The sequence below is a fragment of the Balaenoptera musculus genome, chromosome 4, assembly GCF_009873245.2.
Source record: "Balaenoptera musculus isolate JJ_BM4_2016_0621 chromosome 4, mBalMus1.pri.v3, whole genome shotgun sequence".
Lineage (NCBI taxonomy): Eukaryota > Metazoa > Chordata > Mammalia > Artiodactyla > Balaenopteridae > Balaenoptera > Balaenoptera musculus.
In genome coordinates this window covers 17,346,486-17,364,766 of record NC_045788.1, presented here as the reverse complement: position 1 = coordinate 17,364,766, position 18,281 = coordinate 17,346,486, and the positions used below count along the sequence as shown (strand labels likewise).

General features: G+C 37.8%; 1 protein-coding gene across 1 annotated transcript in view; it reads left to right on the top strand.

The window, feature by feature from the left end:
• The first annotated feature begins 279 nt into the window (after window positions 1-279).
• MSL2 (MSL complex subunit 2) overlaps window positions 280-18,281 on the top strand; it is a 30,303-nt gene continuing 12,301 nt past the window's right edge. Inside the window, exon 1 of the mRNA XM_036850849.1 lies at window positions 280-635. Coding sequence (XP_036706744.1) covers window positions 494-635 — 142 coding nt within the window. The 5' untranslated portion in view covers window positions 280-493. The remainder of the gene's footprint in view (window positions 636-18,281) is intronic.

Sequence of the window (18,281 nt, the reverse complement as noted above, 5' to 3'; positions counted from 1 at the left end):
GCTGCCTCCGCGCCGGGCGCTGTGATGGAGTAAGGGCCCTGCAGCCCGTGAGAAGCGTGCCCGCCCCTGGACCGGGCCGGGGCCTGCTCCCGCGACCGCCCAGCTCGACCACAGGAGGTGCCTTCGCGTCCCGAGATGCAGCTCGAGCGCAGGCCGCCCGCCGAGCCGCGGGGCTAGACTGAGCGCCGAAGCCGCCGCGTTCTGTGCCCCGCGGCCGCTCGGGACAAACTCGAACGCTGGTTTCTCTCTCTCTCTTTTTTTTTTCCCCTTGGTCTGCAAATCTCAGGGACGGAGGAGGGGCGCCAAGGCCCCATGTGTGGGAGGACTGCTACAGCTCTACAAACTTGTACGGATTTTGGTTACAACTTTGGCCAGTGGTTCTCCCCCGATTTCCTCCGAATTGTTGCAAATTCGCCATTGTTCCCTGGCTGCTTACAAAGTTGGATCCGGAATTTCTCTTCAGCCGAGAGCCAACAGTGTCGAAGTGTCTGCAATGAACCCCGTGAATGCTACTGCTCTCTACATTTCCGCGAGCCGCCTAGTGCTCAACTACGACCCCGGAGACCCCAAGGCGTTTACAGAGATTAACAGGCTCTTGCCTTACTTCCGACAGTCCCTCTCGTGCTGCGTTTGCGGTGAGGCGCTTTTTATTGTTCCCCTTTCAGTGCTTGTTTTAAAAAAACTCTGGGCGATGGTAGCAGAAATGGTTTGACGGCGGGGTAGTTTGTATTAAACTTTTATTATTTGTGCGGTACTTTGCGGTCTTTAGTTTTGAAACTCGGCAGAGCACTTTTTCCCGGCATTTCAGAAAGACAGAACCCTTCCAAACCGCTCTCTCTGTACAGCGGCCTCAATGTTCAAAACTGTTAAATTCGCCTTGGGTCATTTCTGCTGTTTTTTTTTTTTTTTAAGAGGTGAAATATGCATCTATGTTGCTGTCCCCCTTTTTCTTTTTTTGTTTTTTAAAGCTTTTGATACCAGAGCTGACTTAATACCTACCTTGGTTAAACGTGGTGAAACCTGGTTAAAACACCTACATGTGGCGTGTTTGCATTTCCCCAAACGTGTTGTGTGTGGGTGGTGGTGGTATAGCCGGTGAAGTCGGTGCGGAACTTTTCCCCCCAGGTTCTTCTAATGCTTTGACAGTTTGACGATAAACAGTGAGCCAGGGCAGACTGATGGTACTCAGTGCTTTTTAGCTGGTGGGATTTTTTTTACAGGATTACGTTTTTTTGTGGTTTTGCTATATTGTGGCCTGGTAGAGGGTTATTTTGGGTGTTTTTGTTCAAGAAGTATTACTTTGTGCTGGGCAGGATATTTTCAAGTTATTTTTGAGAGATGAAGATATGCTAAATTGTCTAATAAATCCATGTCTCAAAAGTGATAATAATTTGTGATTATTATCTCAGTGATTAACTGTATGCGTATAATAATAATTTATTTTTGAAAAAATTTAGACTGAAAACGTTAACATAAAGGAAAGGGTAACTGGCAAAACCAGAACAGTAATATTCCACTTCACATTGTTACTTCGCCAAAACTTTTGAGGTTTTGTTGATCCACTTACTTGTAGTCAGAATTTGAGAAATTCAGGCATTTCAGGCTTTCACTTTATCTTAAGAGAGATTTTGCGACTGTAGTGGCTGAAGGGAGAAATGGTATTCATTTGAGATTCAGCATTTTCCGTATAGCTCTGGGGCAAAGCCCTGAGGGGGTACAGAAGAGGTGTTTTTTTTTGCACATCGGGTTCTTAATCTCATAAACATTTAAGTAACTCTTACAAGCGATTAAGTGCTACTCTGACTGGTAACCGACACTTAACACCTTTATAGAGAAGCAGTTGCCCTGGTAAACCACTTAATTGCCCTGGGCCTCAGTTTCTTAACATGTAAAATGAGAGCTTTGGGCTAGATTCAAAGTTTCTTTTCCGCTTATATTTTACAAATATAGTATAAGAATTTGCTTAGTTTCAGCGTACTCCGCCACCCCACTCTCACTTTTTTTTTTAAATGGAGTGCTTTTTTTTTAACGTCTTCATGGCTTTTGATAGTTTGTGGAATGAGGAGATGGGGCTACTATAACTTCTTTCAACACAAACCTTTCTTTTGGTGGGGGAATTGCTACTGTGGTGATGTAGAGGGTGTAGACCAGCCCATCCTGGCCTGCTAGAACTGCAATAGAGAGTGATGTCATTATCCAGGTAACACTTGAAGATCTGGTAGGTCTGCTTTTTACATGGTGATGGGACTTAGCTCTCAAAGAGGGAAGTGGTAGTTTTGCAGATGTTTGGAATTTTAAGTTCTTAGCAGTAGCTTCAGGACAGTTGTGGTCTAATTGAACATTTTCCCAGAACCTAACTTGGATTTTAAAAACTGGTATTAAAGATAAAGCTACATTAGAAAGTCCAACTGTAGCTTTTTTTTTTTTTAAATCAGTCTTGACAACTCAAAGGAATTTTTCTGACATTGGGGCTTTTAATTATTCTTTCTTGTTCAAGCTTCTCTTCCCCACCATCCTATGCAAAAGATTTGTGGGTTCTACTTCTCCCTTATAATTGAGTAGCTGGCATAAAATTTCAGCAGTATGGATGTAGGTTCAGTTTTTTTCCTTCATCTCTTTGGACATAAGTCTGTGGTTATGAAGAGATGGGGGAAAATACCCAGTTATTTGAATTCAGATCCAACATTTTTCATCTTTGTGTCAGGTACTGTCCTGGACTCTTTTTCCTAGCTGGAAAGCATAAACTCTTTCCAGTTAATAGGGCATGTGCAGTCTTATTTCATTAGGATAATAGATATGTAAAAGTTAAGTTTTAATTCTATCTTGGCGCTGTAAATAGGAAGTTTGTTTCAACAGGTCCTCCAGTGTCTGACCCAAACCTCCCCTTTCAGCTTTGTATTTAACTGCCCTCTTAACTTCTAATAATTTCTCAGCTTAAGCCGGTTTGATATTTTTGTCTTTTCGAACATACATGCCTTATGTTTTCCTTCTCTTTTCCCCACCTTTGCTCTTTGTAGTTCCTTCTGCCTAAAATATATTCTTTTTGTGTATGGTCTAACTCATCAACTCCCTCCCTCCTCAGTGAATTCTTTGTTCTGTCACAGGTGCTTTTAACTTTCAAATTATTCTATCTTAGGGAAAATATTATTTTTTTGTACATTTCTGTGTTCCTTCTGCCTCATTCTCTCCTGTTCAGTGAATAGCATGTAGGTGTTTATGAAAGACTCAGAGAAAGAAAGTCAGAGGAGGTGAGGGAGGGAAAAAAGGTCTATGAACTTTGCAGTTAGGTACAAATCTTAACTCTTCTACTTTCTGTCTAGGCAAGTTACTTTAACTTTTTGTCTAAATGTCTTGTATCTACAAAAGGGGATAATATCTTCTTTAAGTTTGTTTTTCCAAATTTGTGTTATATGTGAGTTTATTTTTAAGTGGGAAAAACCTTTTGAACCCATGAGAACAAGTCTGTGGACTTTGTGGCACCCTTGCGCAGAGGTGGAGAAAGGTAGGGGGAAGTGAGAGAAGAGATTGAACTGTCCGTTCAAATATTGTCAAACCTAGATTATTCACTGGAACTACAGGTTTTGTTATCATTGTTCTTTGAAATGTTAATTAGCTGATTATCACTGCTTGTTTTTCAGTTGCTTTGTATGTTTAAACTTTCTGAAGTTTCTGGTGAATGGGATAGCAATGCTCCAGAGAGTTATTGTACTTTCTAGGCCACAGAAACAGTGACCAAGACAGTATTACTGTGGGTACTATTTCTGTGTCAGTTCTTTCCCCTTGTTCTTAACGTTGGACTTGCTTTATCATTTATCATGAAGTATGTAGAATGAATTTTCTTTTGATGGCATGAAACTCAATAAATTCTGCCCTAGGGATTTTAAGTTTCTTATTAAGCTTTTATATCCTCAAATGACATAACAAGTTTGATATGTAGAATCAAATACTGTTAGAACTGGAAGGACATGTTAAGTGGAAAAATAGTATTCTCTGAGATATTTGGAGTCCTGTAAATTAATCATGGTCAAATCTCAGGGACATGAATATTTCCCTGATGTTTTAAATTCTAGAAACAAAGTGGTTTTGGCTTTTACTGAAGAGTTGTGGAACTTTTGGATATCCAGTTTCTTATTTATAAAATAGGAAGGAGCTGGAGAATAGTGTTTCCCACTGACCTAGGCTGACCAAGTTTTTGTTTTGAATGTTAAGGACTTAAAAAAGCAAATCCTGTCATCTTTTCTTACTACTGCTACTCTCACATTCCACTACAAGGTACGTGGTTCCCTGAGGGTGAGAGTCTTGCTGGTCTTGTTCACTGTTGTAGCCCTGCACCTGACAGTTCCTGGCTGAACAAGCGTTGTTGAATGGATGAAACTGCCGTTAAAAAGAGCAAGGTTCAAAGTAGGAAGGATGTGCTCTCAGAATAAAGTATATGCCTTAAAATTAAATAGATTTAGCTTTGTGAAAGACTACTTTCATTTTCCTTATTTTTCTCATTTTGGCATTGTTTGTGGGCCCACTTTGGAATCAGTGCAGTAGATGATCTCAAGAATCTCTTCCAGTTCTGGAGTTCTGATTCTTTTAGCAGAAATACTTTGTTTTTGACTGAGCAAACAATTTATAAATAGCAAGAATCTTCTAAAATGAAATTTGAACATTTAGTGTGATTTATTTTAAACTACATACCTTTTAGAAGCTAAATTAAAAGGCCATTTGTTTAATTGTACTTAAGCGTTATACTGTTTTATACTTATATTTTTCTCAAGTGTGAGTTCATTTGATACTTAAGATTTTATTTTTCTTGTACTTAAAATCACTATAATTATTTTATTGTAGTAAGCATATAATGTAAAATTTATCATCTTAACCATTTTTAAGTGTACAGTTCAGTAGTGTTGAGTATATTTACATTATTGTGAAACAGGTTTCCAGAACTTTCTGATCTTGTAAATCTGAAACTCTGTACCCAGCAAGCAACCACCATTTTCTTCCTTCCCCCCAACCCCTTGTAACCACCATTCTGTTTTCTGTCTCTCTGAATTTGACTACTGTAGATTCCTCATATAAGTAGAATCATGCAATACTTGTCTTTGTTGACTGGCTTATTTCACTTAGCATAATGACTTAAAGGTTCATCCGTGTTGTAGCATGAGACAGGATTTCTTTCCTATTTAAGGCTGAATAATATTTTATTGTATGTATACACTATACTTAGTTTATTCATTCATCCAACGTTGGACATTTGAGTTGCTTCCACCTCTTGGCTGTTGTGAATAGTGTTAAGAACATGGGTGTGTAAACACTCTTTGAGACCCTGCTTTCAGTTCTTTTGAATATATACCCAGAAGTAGGATTGCAGGATTGTGTGGTATTTCTATTTTTATTGTTTGAGGAACTCCATACTGTTTTCCATAGTGGTTGCACCATTTTATCCTACCAGCAGAACAAGGTTTCCAGTTAGTTTTTCCATTTCTTTGCCAACACTTGTGTTTCCTGTTTTGTGTTTTGTTATTGGTGTGTGTATGTTTGTTTGCTTTTTGTTTTTTGGATAGTAGCCATCCTAATGGGTGTGAGAGGATATCTCATTGTGGTTTTGATTTTCATTTCTCTAATGATTAGTGATGTTGGTGATCTTTGCATATGCTTCTTGGCTGTTTGTATATCATCTTTGGAGAATCACTATCATTTTTTTATCTTGAAAAATATATATATTTTTTTCCTCACAAAATCTTTATTAATCACCAGTGATGTTCTCAGTGCTGGAATAAAAAGATGAATTAAGACACATGGCCCCTACCCATATGTTGCTCAGTGTTATGGGGAAGACATAAGTAAACCAGCATTTATTGTGTGTTAGAGGCACTTATGTTATTACCAATATTGATGTAATATTAACTTACTCGTAAGTTAACTTTGTCACATGTGTAAAAATTTCAGAAATTAACAGTAAGTGAGATTTTCCCCCCATGTAACTCGTTTTTGAATAACTGTTTGGGTCAGAGTTTGGGCAACCCTCACTGGGGTTAAAGCAGAGTTTGGTTTACCAGTTTTTTCTTGGGACTTAAGTTTACCTGTTCTCTCTGATCTGGGAAGAATTCTTTAGGGAACATTTATCTAGTAGGCTGGTTAAGGAAGAACAATATTTAGTACTGTGTTCTGGCAGATACTCTTATATCAGATATATTAATTTAACTGTTGGTTTCTTTTCCTAAGAAAAATCTCTTTTTCACAATTTCTCCTTTTAGTATTCCAAAATTAGTTCTAAAATATTAGTTCCTAGTTGGTTATGTTTATGTACAGTGAAATTGCCTTAGGGAAAGGACTCTAAATGCATTGTTCTGGATACTGAGAGAGAAGAAAAGAGCTTTGATCCATCAGCCTTTGTTATATGATAAAACCAACTGAAAAGTTAATAATACCAGTTTAAATAATGATTTAGGGCAGACAGTATGGTACTGTAAAATTAGGCAGCAGAAATTGTTGCAGTCTTGTGAGAACTAGGAAGTATGGTGCTTGAGCTAGGCCAGGAGGAATGGTGAAAAGTGAACATTTTCAGTAAGGCTTGAGGGAGAGAACATTGGCTTGTTTAGGCTGCAGAAAATCAAGTTTATCCCTAATGAAGAGTTCTTGTAGGAGAGTCCATCCATGCCCTATAGTGGTAACTCAGGGGCCTTTTTGCAGGGAACCTTGATGCCAGGCTGAGGAATTTGACATTTACCTCGTAGACCTGTTCTTTTTCGAAGTGTGCTCTATAGCCCACCTAAATCAAACCTAAAGGGATTGTTAAAATTCAGATTCCCAATTATCATATCAGGCTGATTGAATTGGAATCTCTGTGGGCAGGGCCTGGTAATGTGCATTTTATGCCCCCCCGATCCCCGTCTTGATATGGGTAGGGGAATTTGCAAATCCCTGTTGTGTTTGAGAAATATTTTAAGTAGGAGAGTGATGTTATATAGATTTTGTTTTAAAAAAGGTTAGTTTCGGGATAGAATATAGGATTGATTATTGGAGTGTGGTGAAACCCATTTAGGAAGGATATCAGATGTATCCATATTATAGAGGCCGGAATAGTGGTGGTAGTGAAAAGGAAACAACATAAGATAACGCAAAGGGAAAATTTTGTCCTCTTTATGGTTATCATAACAGCTTAATTTTTTGGTATACTGTATTACAATTTGTTTTTGGTTAGGTATATTTCACTGTGAATAGATTAAATATTTTCTATCCTTAAATTTATAAACATGTCTAGTATAGTGCTTTCACAGGGTATATACTTGATAGAAAGTACTGAATTGTATGGAAGATCCGATAAAACCTGGCTTATCAGGTGCTTGGGAGAGGATTCAGTTAAGGTAGGAAATAGACGGGATCTAGTGTGGGCCTGAGGAGAATGAAGAGAAGGATGAGACAGTGTTTAGTAATTTGATGGTGCCTGGGAGTTGGGATTAGTGAGGAAATGTTATTGGAAATATGTTTAGGAAAGGCTAAAATCTAAAAACTTTAATTTTGTGCCCCTCCCTGGAAACCTTGATTTTAAAATCATAAGATATACTGTTATATAAGATATAAGATATACTTATAATATAAGATATACTGTAAAACAAACAACATATCTTTTGAGTCTTGGGGTTGTGGGCTTTCAAATTAATTTGAACATTTAGTCCTCCTCCTGTGTTTGCACTCTTTGTTTTCATTGCATTGATAGCATACTATCACTAATTGGTTAATGCCTTATTGTATTATCTTCTCAGTTGACACCTTCCCTCAGAGTCCACCTGGCTACATTTTAATGTATGATTTAATCTGTTTTTGTGAGGTCTGATTAAATTTTATCTTCTAATTTAAAAGGTAGTATTTCAGAATCTTTATTTTAATTTATATTTTTCTCTTTGTCCATCACCTTTTTTTTTTTTTTTTTTAAAGGGGTATTTTTTTTTTTTTTTTAGAAATTCACGTTCTTTTATTTATTTATTTATTTATGACTGTGTTGGGTCTTTGTTTCTGTGCGAGGGCTTTCTCTAGTTGTGGCAAGTGGGGACCACTCTTCATCGCGGTGCGCGGGCCTCTCACCATCGCGGCCTCTCTTGTTGCGGAGCACAGGCTCCAGACGCGCAGGCTCAGTAACTGTGGCTCACAGGCCCAGTTGCTCCGTGGCATGTGGGATCTTCCCAGACCAGGGCTCGAACCCGTGTCCCCTGCATTGGCAGGCAGATTCTCAACCACTGCGCCACCAGGGAAGCCCTGTCCATCACCTTTGACTTTTTTTCTTATCCGTTTAGTTTCTGTTATTGGCTTTCCTCTTTTAAAGATTTCTTTTTGTTGTTCCCATGTCAGGAAATTAATTCAGATAATTTTTTTCACCTTAATTAGTGTATGGCCATTTTCCTCATTTTTTCCTTGTTCTGACTCCGTAATATTTTAACAGAATTATTCTAGTTCATTGCCTTTCTGTTCAGAAATCTTGAATCTTTGCAGATTTGGAATATCTGCCTATCTCAACCTGTTTTTAATCTAGTTTTATAGCCAGCATATTTTTTGTTTTGAATTTAGTTTGTCTTATCAATTAGCATTTGTCCATTTTTATTGTTATAATCCACAGAAAATGCGCACTTAAAATGTTGTCTGGCGTCAAATTTGGAAATAACTTAGGTTTTCTGGCAAAGTCAAGTAGTTTTAAAATTCTTTTTGCAACAATTAAAGGCATACCTAGGGACTTCCCTGGTGGTCCAGTGGTTAAGACTCCCACACTTCCGTTGCAGGGAGTGTGGGTTCAATTCCTGGTTGGGGAACTAAGATCCTGCATGCCCCGCGGGCAAAAAAAAAAAAAAAAAAAAAAAAGGCTTACCTAAAGTGGAGGTGGGTGGTCCGGGGTATAGCTTTTGACCTTCTCCCAATCCTGCTAAATGCCATTCCCTTGAAGTTTAAATCTCTGTCTGCTGTTCTGAAATTTGGGACTCTGGCCATATATAATATGGGATTCTAGGATTAGAAGGGAGCATTCCAATTCAGGTATCTTTGTGTTGGATTTCTGAATCCCCTCTACAGTTAATCAGTTGGTTGTCCAGCTTGTGAGTGAATTTATTCAAGATATGACATAGGATATGACTGGCATATTCTATCCACCAGAAGCTGTGAGCTGTTTCAGGGATCCTTTTATAGTGTCATTGAGCTTGCCAGCTCAATTTTTACATAGGTTTTACAAGGAAGGTATTACTAGGTTATTCTTCATGATGAGAATTTATAAAGCTTTAGACAGAAAGCACCATAAATCATACAGTCATTTTTTCACATCAAATGAATATTTTGTATTCTGTAATATTCTGTAATAGTCTTGAAAGTTCACCCAAGCCTTTTCCTTAATACCTCTGGGGTAGGGAGCTAAATTTTACTCTGCAAAATAGCCCTATCCATTTTTTTTTTTTTTTTAACGATGATGAAAGCTTGATGGTATTCACATTGCTAATTTGTGTCATGCTTTATTTATTTATCTATTTATTTATGGCTGTGTTGGGTCTTCGTTTCTGTGTAAGGGCTTTCTCTAGTTGTGGCAAGGGGGGGCCACTCTTCATCGCGGTGCGCAGGCCTCTCACTGTCGCGGCCTCTCTTGTTGCGGAGCACAGGCTTCAGACGCCCAGGCTCAGTAATTGTGGCTCACGGCCCAGCCTCCGCGGCACGTGGGATCTTCCAGACCAGGGCTCGAAGCCGTGTCCCCTGCATTGGCAGGCAGATTCTCAACCACTGCGCCACCAGGGAAGCCCAGCCCTATCTATTTTTAACCATAGAATTCTAATGTTGTTGGGATCTTGAATTATTTTGTGAAACCTTACCTGGATAAGAATCAGCGTTGCTTTATCTTGTTTGCAGTCAGAATAGTTACTGGTTCAGTGTTTATGGTCAGTTAAAACATTTTCATAATTTGGTTGATGGTGGTGTTTAGATCTTCTGTGTCATTACTGATTTTCTATTGTCAATTTTTGAGAGATGTTGAAATCTCTAACTGTAATTATGGATTTATCAGTTTCTCTTCGGAATTTCTATCACTTTTTGCTTCATGTATTTTGAAGTTGTGTTTTTAGGTGCATAAAATAATTCTGAACATATGGAATATAGTTAAAGTGTATAATGTAGTAGTCACATAATTTTTACTGTTCTGCTGTAATCCTGTAGAAGTTTTGTTGCTCTTTGGTTTTTCTTCTCTGCATGGGTCATATTTTCCTACTTTTTGCATACCTAGTTAATTTGATTGGATGCTAGATATTGTGAATTGTACCTTGTTGGTAAAATTTTACCTTGTGGATGGGTATTTTGTACTATAAGATTCTTGAGCTTTGTTCTTGGAATTTGGTTAAGTTACTTGCAGATAGTTTGATCCTTGATCCTTCAAGGCTTTTTTTTTTTTTTAATAAAGTTTTCACGAAATTGGATTTCTGTTAGTGGAAGGGATTGCTTTTTATTTATTTATTTAGGCTGTGTTGGGTCTTCGTTTCTGTGTGAGGGGCTTTCTCTAGTTGTGGCAAGCGGGGGGGTGGGGGGCACTCTTCATCGCGGTGCGCGGGCCTCTCACTGTCGGCGGCCTCTCTTGTTGCGGAGCACAGGCTCCAGATGTGCTGCTGCTCAGTAGTTGTGGCTCACCGGGCCCAGTTGCTCCACGGCATGTGGGATCTTCCCAGACCAGGGCTCGAACCCGTGTCTCCTGCATTGGCAGGCAGATTCTCAACCACTGCGCCACCAGGGAAGCCCTCAAGGCTTGTTTTAAGCTTTTTTAGTGTGAACCAGAGCAGCCTTTAGGGGCTAATTTTTCTGCATTACTTGAGGCAGAACCTTTTGGACTACTCTGTCTAATGCCTCGTGAATTATGAGGTTTCTCACACTAGGGGTGGAATAGGATTTGTTCTGCTGCCTCTGAGTTATAGGGATTGTTCTTTTTGTTCCTTTCTGGGGATTCTTTCTCCATCCTGGGGTAATTTCCTCATAAACATGTGCTGATCATTCAGTACTCAGCTGAAGATTTGAAAGAGACCATCTATAAATACGGCGTTCTTTCTCTGTGCGGCTCTGTCATCTCTAGTACTCTGCCCTGAGAAGTCCAGCTGCCTTGTCTTCGCGACTCTGTCTTCTCAACTCAGGGAGACTACTGGGCTTTGTCTTGGTTCTCCCTCCTTGTGCTGTGGCCTGAAGATTATCTCCAGACAGTAAGCTGGGGCAATTGTAGGGCTTAGCTCATTTGTTCCTCCATGCACGGATCACTGTTCTGTGGTGTCTGTTGCCCAGTATATCTGAAAACCATTGTTTTGTCCAGTTTTTGTTTCAGTTGGGAGAGTAAGTCTCCCAACTGAAACAAAAATGAAACAAAATGTAATTATTCCATTTTGTCTGGAAGCAGAATCAGATTATATTCTAAACCTACACTGTCCTATATAGCAGCCACTTAGCTGTTGTGACAATTTTAAAAACAGTTCTTTAGTTATACTGAGCTACCTCTTAAGTGCTCAGTAGCCACATGTGGGTAATAGCTACCTTACTGTAGATACAAAAGATTTCCATCATTGCATAAAAAAGTTCTACTGGACAGTGCTATAACAACTAAAGAACTTAGATTTGTTCCTGAAAGCTGTGGGAGCATTGAAAGATGCCTTCAGTATTTTTATCTGAGGTTTTGATTTTAAAACATTGAGCGGGATAGGGTTATGAACAGATCACTGGAGCTCACCACTATAGACTTAAAAAACAACTCCCCTAAATCAGTGTTAGTGAATTGGGTTCAAGAAGGTGTTCCATAGTGTTCATGTAGTAAAAGGTTTCCATTATTTAAAAAAGAGAAGATAATTTAACTATTTTTTTTCCCTCTAAAGTGAGGCAATTTGAGATGTCAAATGACTACTGGACCAAATCATGTGCCATACCAGTTAATAATTCTGCCAAATCCTTTCTGCCATGACGGTTTTAAATTGTTTTTATACTCAGTCACGTATTTTATTAATTCTTAGTCGTATTGTTTTAGTTCTCTCAATTCTTCATATATCCATTCATGGATCATTGGTTGGGGACAAGAAACATTAAGAAAATTAGGTTGCTATTGAAATACTAGGTAATGAGGAACATAAAAATACTAATGATTCCAAATATCTGGTTCATGATTATTATTACCCCTCTCTGTAAATTGTCTTTGTTCTCTTAATATCCTCCATATCAACAAGGTGTAGGTAATTATCCAAAAAGCAATGTTAGCAGGAGAATACATAGTGATATACAGTATGGCCTTTTATTTTTAGAGAATAAAGATTAACTACACTTGCTGTGTGTTATTTGAAGTGTTTGCAAATACTAGTCTAAAGCCACCCTTAGTTTATCATTTAGTAACAGAACACTAAAAATTTTTTTTTTGTAAAAGATACAAGAATTACAAATACCAAGTCACATTTACAGCTTTGTCCTTGCATAATATATTCAATTTTAGCCTATGTTTTTAACATTCATGAGTTTATAAACAAGAGAGGTCATTTAAAAACAGATATATTGCCAAAATGTGTTTTATTACATTATTTAAATAAAGCAAGATGTAGCCCTTGTTAGTGGGAAGTCAAAATTTGTCTTTGTATGTTTTATTAAAATGAACTTTATAGTATAATCTTTGATAATATGTTTATTTTAAAAATTTCTTAAAATCTTTTAATCACATTTCTTACTTAACTGATTAGAAAAAAGTCCCAGTTCCTCAAGGCAAAAAAGGTTGAAGTATCTTTAATCCCGGTTGTGGATCAGAATTTGTTGGGAAGCTTTTTAAAAATATACATTCCTGGGCAGTATCTGCAGTTATTGAGTCAGTCTGAAGCAGGCCATCTAGGTGATTCTAATACTAATCCATGGATGAGAGTAGTGCTGTCTTTGAATACTCCTTATGTGAGGTTTATAGGTGTACTTAAACGAAAATACATGTGCCAGTAAATTTAAGTAATGCTGTGTTAAGCAAGTTTCTTGACATTGGTAGTTTTCAGTTTTAAGACACTAATGTAAATTTGGGGATGACTTTCCAGGAGGGTATTAAAGCAAACCTGTTAATGCATTCTGGTACAGTGGAACACCAGTTTGGGAACTTTGGATCTAGCTTCATACTGATGTATTCAATTAACGTTTGTTGTTCAGCTGTGAATTGATTTAATTGTGCCTAATTGACTAGCCTGTTTTATCGTATTGGTAATAATTTAATGAGAGACCGTCATGGCTTTGCTAAAATATGAAAATAACAGAATATTACAGAAGTGCTCTGTAACCACAAAACACTCTATAAAATCTCGCCTGCATAATTATTAAGATAAATGGTGTCTGGCATTCTCTTTTAATTCTTACTAGAATGTGAAATGAGGCATGACTTGAGTTTATGAATGTGTTGTGGTTTATATATCATCCATTTAATAATGTATGGTCAGTGTTTGGTTTTTTAGTTATAATAGTACTTGACTGGTGAAGCTTACTTACTTTGTATAAACTGTTGATACATCCAAGAGTATCAGGAAGTATTTTTCATAGTTTTAGGTTGACCAAAGACATAAAAGTTAAAGAAACTCTGAAATTTAACCATTCATATGTTCAGTAAACAGCTTGGCTTGAGTAACATTCATACTTCTAATATTGCGATATTTAACAGTCGATTTCCATTTTTCATTTTTCTGCAGACTGGTTGTAATCCTTTTCCCAAACTGGAAACACAGATTTTGTCTTTTTTTCCACCGCCCACTCCCCTGGTATACATGTTTAGCTATCACTGGTCTCTCAGTATAGTAGTGTTTAGTTATTTGAAGTGATGCAGTGAACTTTAAAATAATTACTGGGTCACATGGTCAAAATACCTCTCTCTGTCACCATTTTTAGTGACCAATGCATATCTATCATAATATTCCCTTATTTTAAATTAAAATGCACATTTTCCTGTCATACTGCGAAATTATTTGTGCTAGATATTTTAAAGAGAAAAGTTTACAGGTTTGTGGAATCCAGATGATCAGGGGCTAATGGTGGTTTAGGACATAGCTGCTTGAATATTTAATTAGAGAACTAATAATTTCCTTGAAACTTTAGTTTGTTGTTTGGACCTGTTGATTTTTTGAGGCATGTATTTGCTTTTTGGTTTACTACTAAAATAAATTGTGTGAACGTTTAAAGGAACATATTCTGAGTGCTGCTTAGTCAAAAATTTAAAAAGAACGGACCTGGGTTAGGAAGCTCTGCCAAGGGGAAAATGGTGCTGTCTTCTTAAAAGGGTTCTCTAATTTCAAATTCATTTCTCTTTGATTTGAGTTTATTCTTTTTTTTTGAATTTTATTTTTTATATAGCAGTTTTTTATTAGTTATATATTTTATACATATTAGTGTATATATGTCAAACCCAATGAGTAGCGTTCATACTCATGAATTTCACCTAATGAAAAGATTTTTAAGAGGTTTAGACTTCAACATATGTCTGCAAAAAAGTATATTGGGCACAGGTTTTGTAAAACTAAAAACAAGCTTTAAAAAGGACAGTTTAAATTGTCTAAAACAGTTAATTCATCTATGCCCATTTGCTAAGTGATACATAAGATCTTTTTATGGTATTGTCATTTTTGTTCTTAGCTGAATCCAGATTATTATTCCCATGTGTTTATGTATCTAGGAGATTTCTTACTATTGTTTCAAGACATACTTTACATCTTTAATTTTGGGGTGTAATTTTGGTGCTGTAATTCAGTGATGTAAAAAAGGTCCAAGTATCCTTTGTTAAGTGCACAGTGCTTGGCATATAGCTGGGCCTCAGAAGTTACTCACTGAAGTGATTGAGGAAAGAGGAATATTTTCTTAAATGAAGATAGCCTAAACAATTCTTCATTTGGAAAAGTTGGAGAATGGGGATATTTATATCAGTGGATTGGATTATGGAAGGATTATTGTTCAGGTCCTATGTCAGACTTTTTTTTTTTTTTTCACACACACACACTGTATTTTATTTTTACAAGAGATAAATAGACTGACACCAAGCATTGTACATGGATGACCACAACAAAAGCAACAATGATTGCAATTACCAAACCTGAAACACACTCATACTATGTTATAATATTGACATTCAGTCCAGTAATCCTCCACTATGTCAGACTTTTGACATCAGTAGAAGTATATTCTCCCAGTCTTTATATGTGCCTTGATAATGCTGTTGGAGATTGATTGAATCTAAGCTGAATGGATATGACTCAGAGTCAGCATGGTTACTCTCACACCACAGGAAGAATAAGGTGTATGTATATATTGGGGTTGATCAGCATCAATTTAACGCTGCTACTATTAATAATGCTTTCTAAAGTGATACCACTTACGAAAACCAACTGTACCTATTTTACTAATTTTATACTTAATATTATATATATAACACCCATTTAATATATATATATACATATACATATATATGTGTGTGTGTATATATATATATATATATAAATATAAATATAAATAATACAGTCTTTAGCTAAGATTTCTCATGCTGTAAATTCATAGACTGATATGCGGGCTGAGGTTTTTTTTATTGGGCTGTCTTTACAGAGGAGGTAGTACAATGCTTTATAGTATATATGTTCACTTAAAACATTTAAGATTAACTTTAAAAATTGAGCTTGATGTGTAGAGAATCCAGGCAAGGCTCTTGTAGCTCCAATTTCTATGCAGTAAAGATTTCCTGACCCTCACAGAACTTACTGGTCATCCATTCTCCCCTTCGTTTCACTCTTCCTGACCCACTCACTATTTGTTACTGCCAGTACCTGTTCTTCTGTCTCCTTCCCCCAAAAGGTTTTGCATCTTGTGGTTAATATGTTGATTTCTGTTATGGCCCAATTTCAGTGACCATTCTTTTTGGTAAGTGAAAAGAAGCTAAAATTGTCTCAGTGGATGCCATGGACTTAGCGGAAGTAGGGATGCTGCTGGTTAAGTAGAAAGAATACTAGATTGGGAATCAATAGAGTAAGCTTCTATTTCTCATTGCTAGTAACTAGCTATGTAATCTTACGAAAGGCCATCTTGGTTAAAATGAGGCCATGGGACAAGTTTATTTCCAAGGTCACTCCCAACTCTAGTGTGCTTTTTATGATTCATTCATTGTACATTTATTAGGTGCTGGCTTATGTGCCAACACTGGTTTAAAGATACAGAGATAATTAAGTTTCTGGTCTTGAGTGAGACCCAGTGAATGGTGACAATATAATGTGATAAGTGCTATAATAGGAGAATGTGCATAGTGCTTTTTGAACAAACTGAGGGCTAGGAATTAAGGAAGGCTTCCTCTCCGAGGTCGTATTTGAGTCAATTCTCAAAGAGTAAATAGTTTAGTGAATTCCCTGGTGGCACAGTGGTTAAGAATCTGCCTGCCAATGCAGGGGACACGGGTTCAAGCCCTGGTCCGGGAAGATCCCACATGCAGCGGAGCCACTAAGCCCGTGCACCACAACTACTGAGCCTGTGCTCTAGAGCCCAGGAGCCACAACTACTGAACCTGCGTGCCACAACTACTGAAGCCCGCGAGCCTAGAGCCCGTGCTCCGCAACAAGAGAAGCCACTGCAGTGAGAAGCCTGCACACCGCAATGAAGAGTAGCCCCCGTGCACCACAACTAAAGCTCACGTGCAGCAACGAAGATCCAATGCAGCAAAAAAAAAAAAAAAGAGAAAATAGTTTACCATGCAAGGAAGGAAGAAGGACATTCTAGGAAGAGCAAATCACAGAGGAATGAGTAAGCAAGCATTGCTTGTTTTGGAATGGCCAGGTGAGAATGGAGTATGGAGTTTGTGGAGAAAGCTTAATGTTACAAAATTTTGGGGGGAGGGTGGGTGTGGGCTAGATTCTGAAAGGCCACATATGTCATTCCAAATGTTAAGTCGGTAAGTTTGAAATTATGGAAATATACGGAGAAGTGGAAATATGCAAGCTTTCATTGGATTTTATTTTGAAACTTTTATAGAAAATTTCAATATACAAGATAGAACTCTAATATATTGATAATACCTATCACCTAAACAGTTAATGGTATTCAAATGCAAGACTTCTGATACACTGTAGATCTTGCCATAAAATCTTAGCATCATCAAATTTTAGAGCTAGAAAGAACTTAGATATTTAGTCACTCTATAGCTTTAGGGAATGGAGGGCTAGTCATTTTTAAAGGTACATCATCATTATTACTTTTTTTTTTTTAACTTATATTCATCAGATTTGGACAGTTAAAATTACTAATTGTAGTGGATGCTATGTATACACTACCCAAATCCCCATTTCAGGACTGAAGGACTTCATTTTCTTAGTTACTGGGAGTGTTGCTGGGGTTGTCAGACTTCCCTGGGAATTGCTGTTGGCTGAAGAGAGCCACTCACCCAAGCTCACATCCCCTTCCTTGGAGTAGCCTGCATTCAAAGACTAGTCCATTAAAGACCTGGCTCCCGTGTCCCACCATAGGACAACCTTGAAGAGCCGTCCCAGCTTCAGAGCTCCCTGTGGGGTCATCTGAGGCCTTTGTTGTTATACATCCCAGCCTAATTTGTTCTTCTGCCCCTTCCTTCCTCACCTGATAAACTTTCAGCACGCTGACCTCTCTCCCAAGAATTTCACTGCCTAGGAACCTGACTTCCAACAATGATGAACTTTAAAACTTCTTTGATTTGTAACAGATTTGTAAAATTTAAAGCAGCGGTCCCCAACCCTTTTGGCACCAGGGACCAGCTTCACGGAGGACAATTTTTCCACGGTTGGGGGCAGGGGGGAATGGTTCAGATGATAATGCGAGCGATGGGGAGTGATGGGGAGCGATGGGGAGCGATGGGGAGTGGCAGATGAAGCTTCGCTCGCTCGCTGATCACCTCTTGCTGTGTGGCCAGGTTCCTAGCAGGCTGCGAACCCCTGCTTTAAAGGATTTAACATCTACCAGTTTTTCATGTTTATGAGAAATATTCAGGTAAAATGTTGAAAGACTCACGTAATAATATAATGAAAGAAAATGATCAATTTGTATAGTGCCAAACATACAGAAAAAAATTCTTATTAGAAAGAACATGTTTTGGAATGGAACAAAAAGGAACCTTCTCAAACATGTTGAACAAAGATCTTGGCATTTAATTGACCTCTCCCCCCCAGTCATTCATTACTAGTGTTTCTGCAGTCTCATTTTTATTACCTTTTGTAAATTAAAGGCCACCCCCTGCCCGCCCCCCTTTGAGATCAGGCTCACACGTTTTTATTGATTTTTTTGTTTGTTTTTTGGCCTTG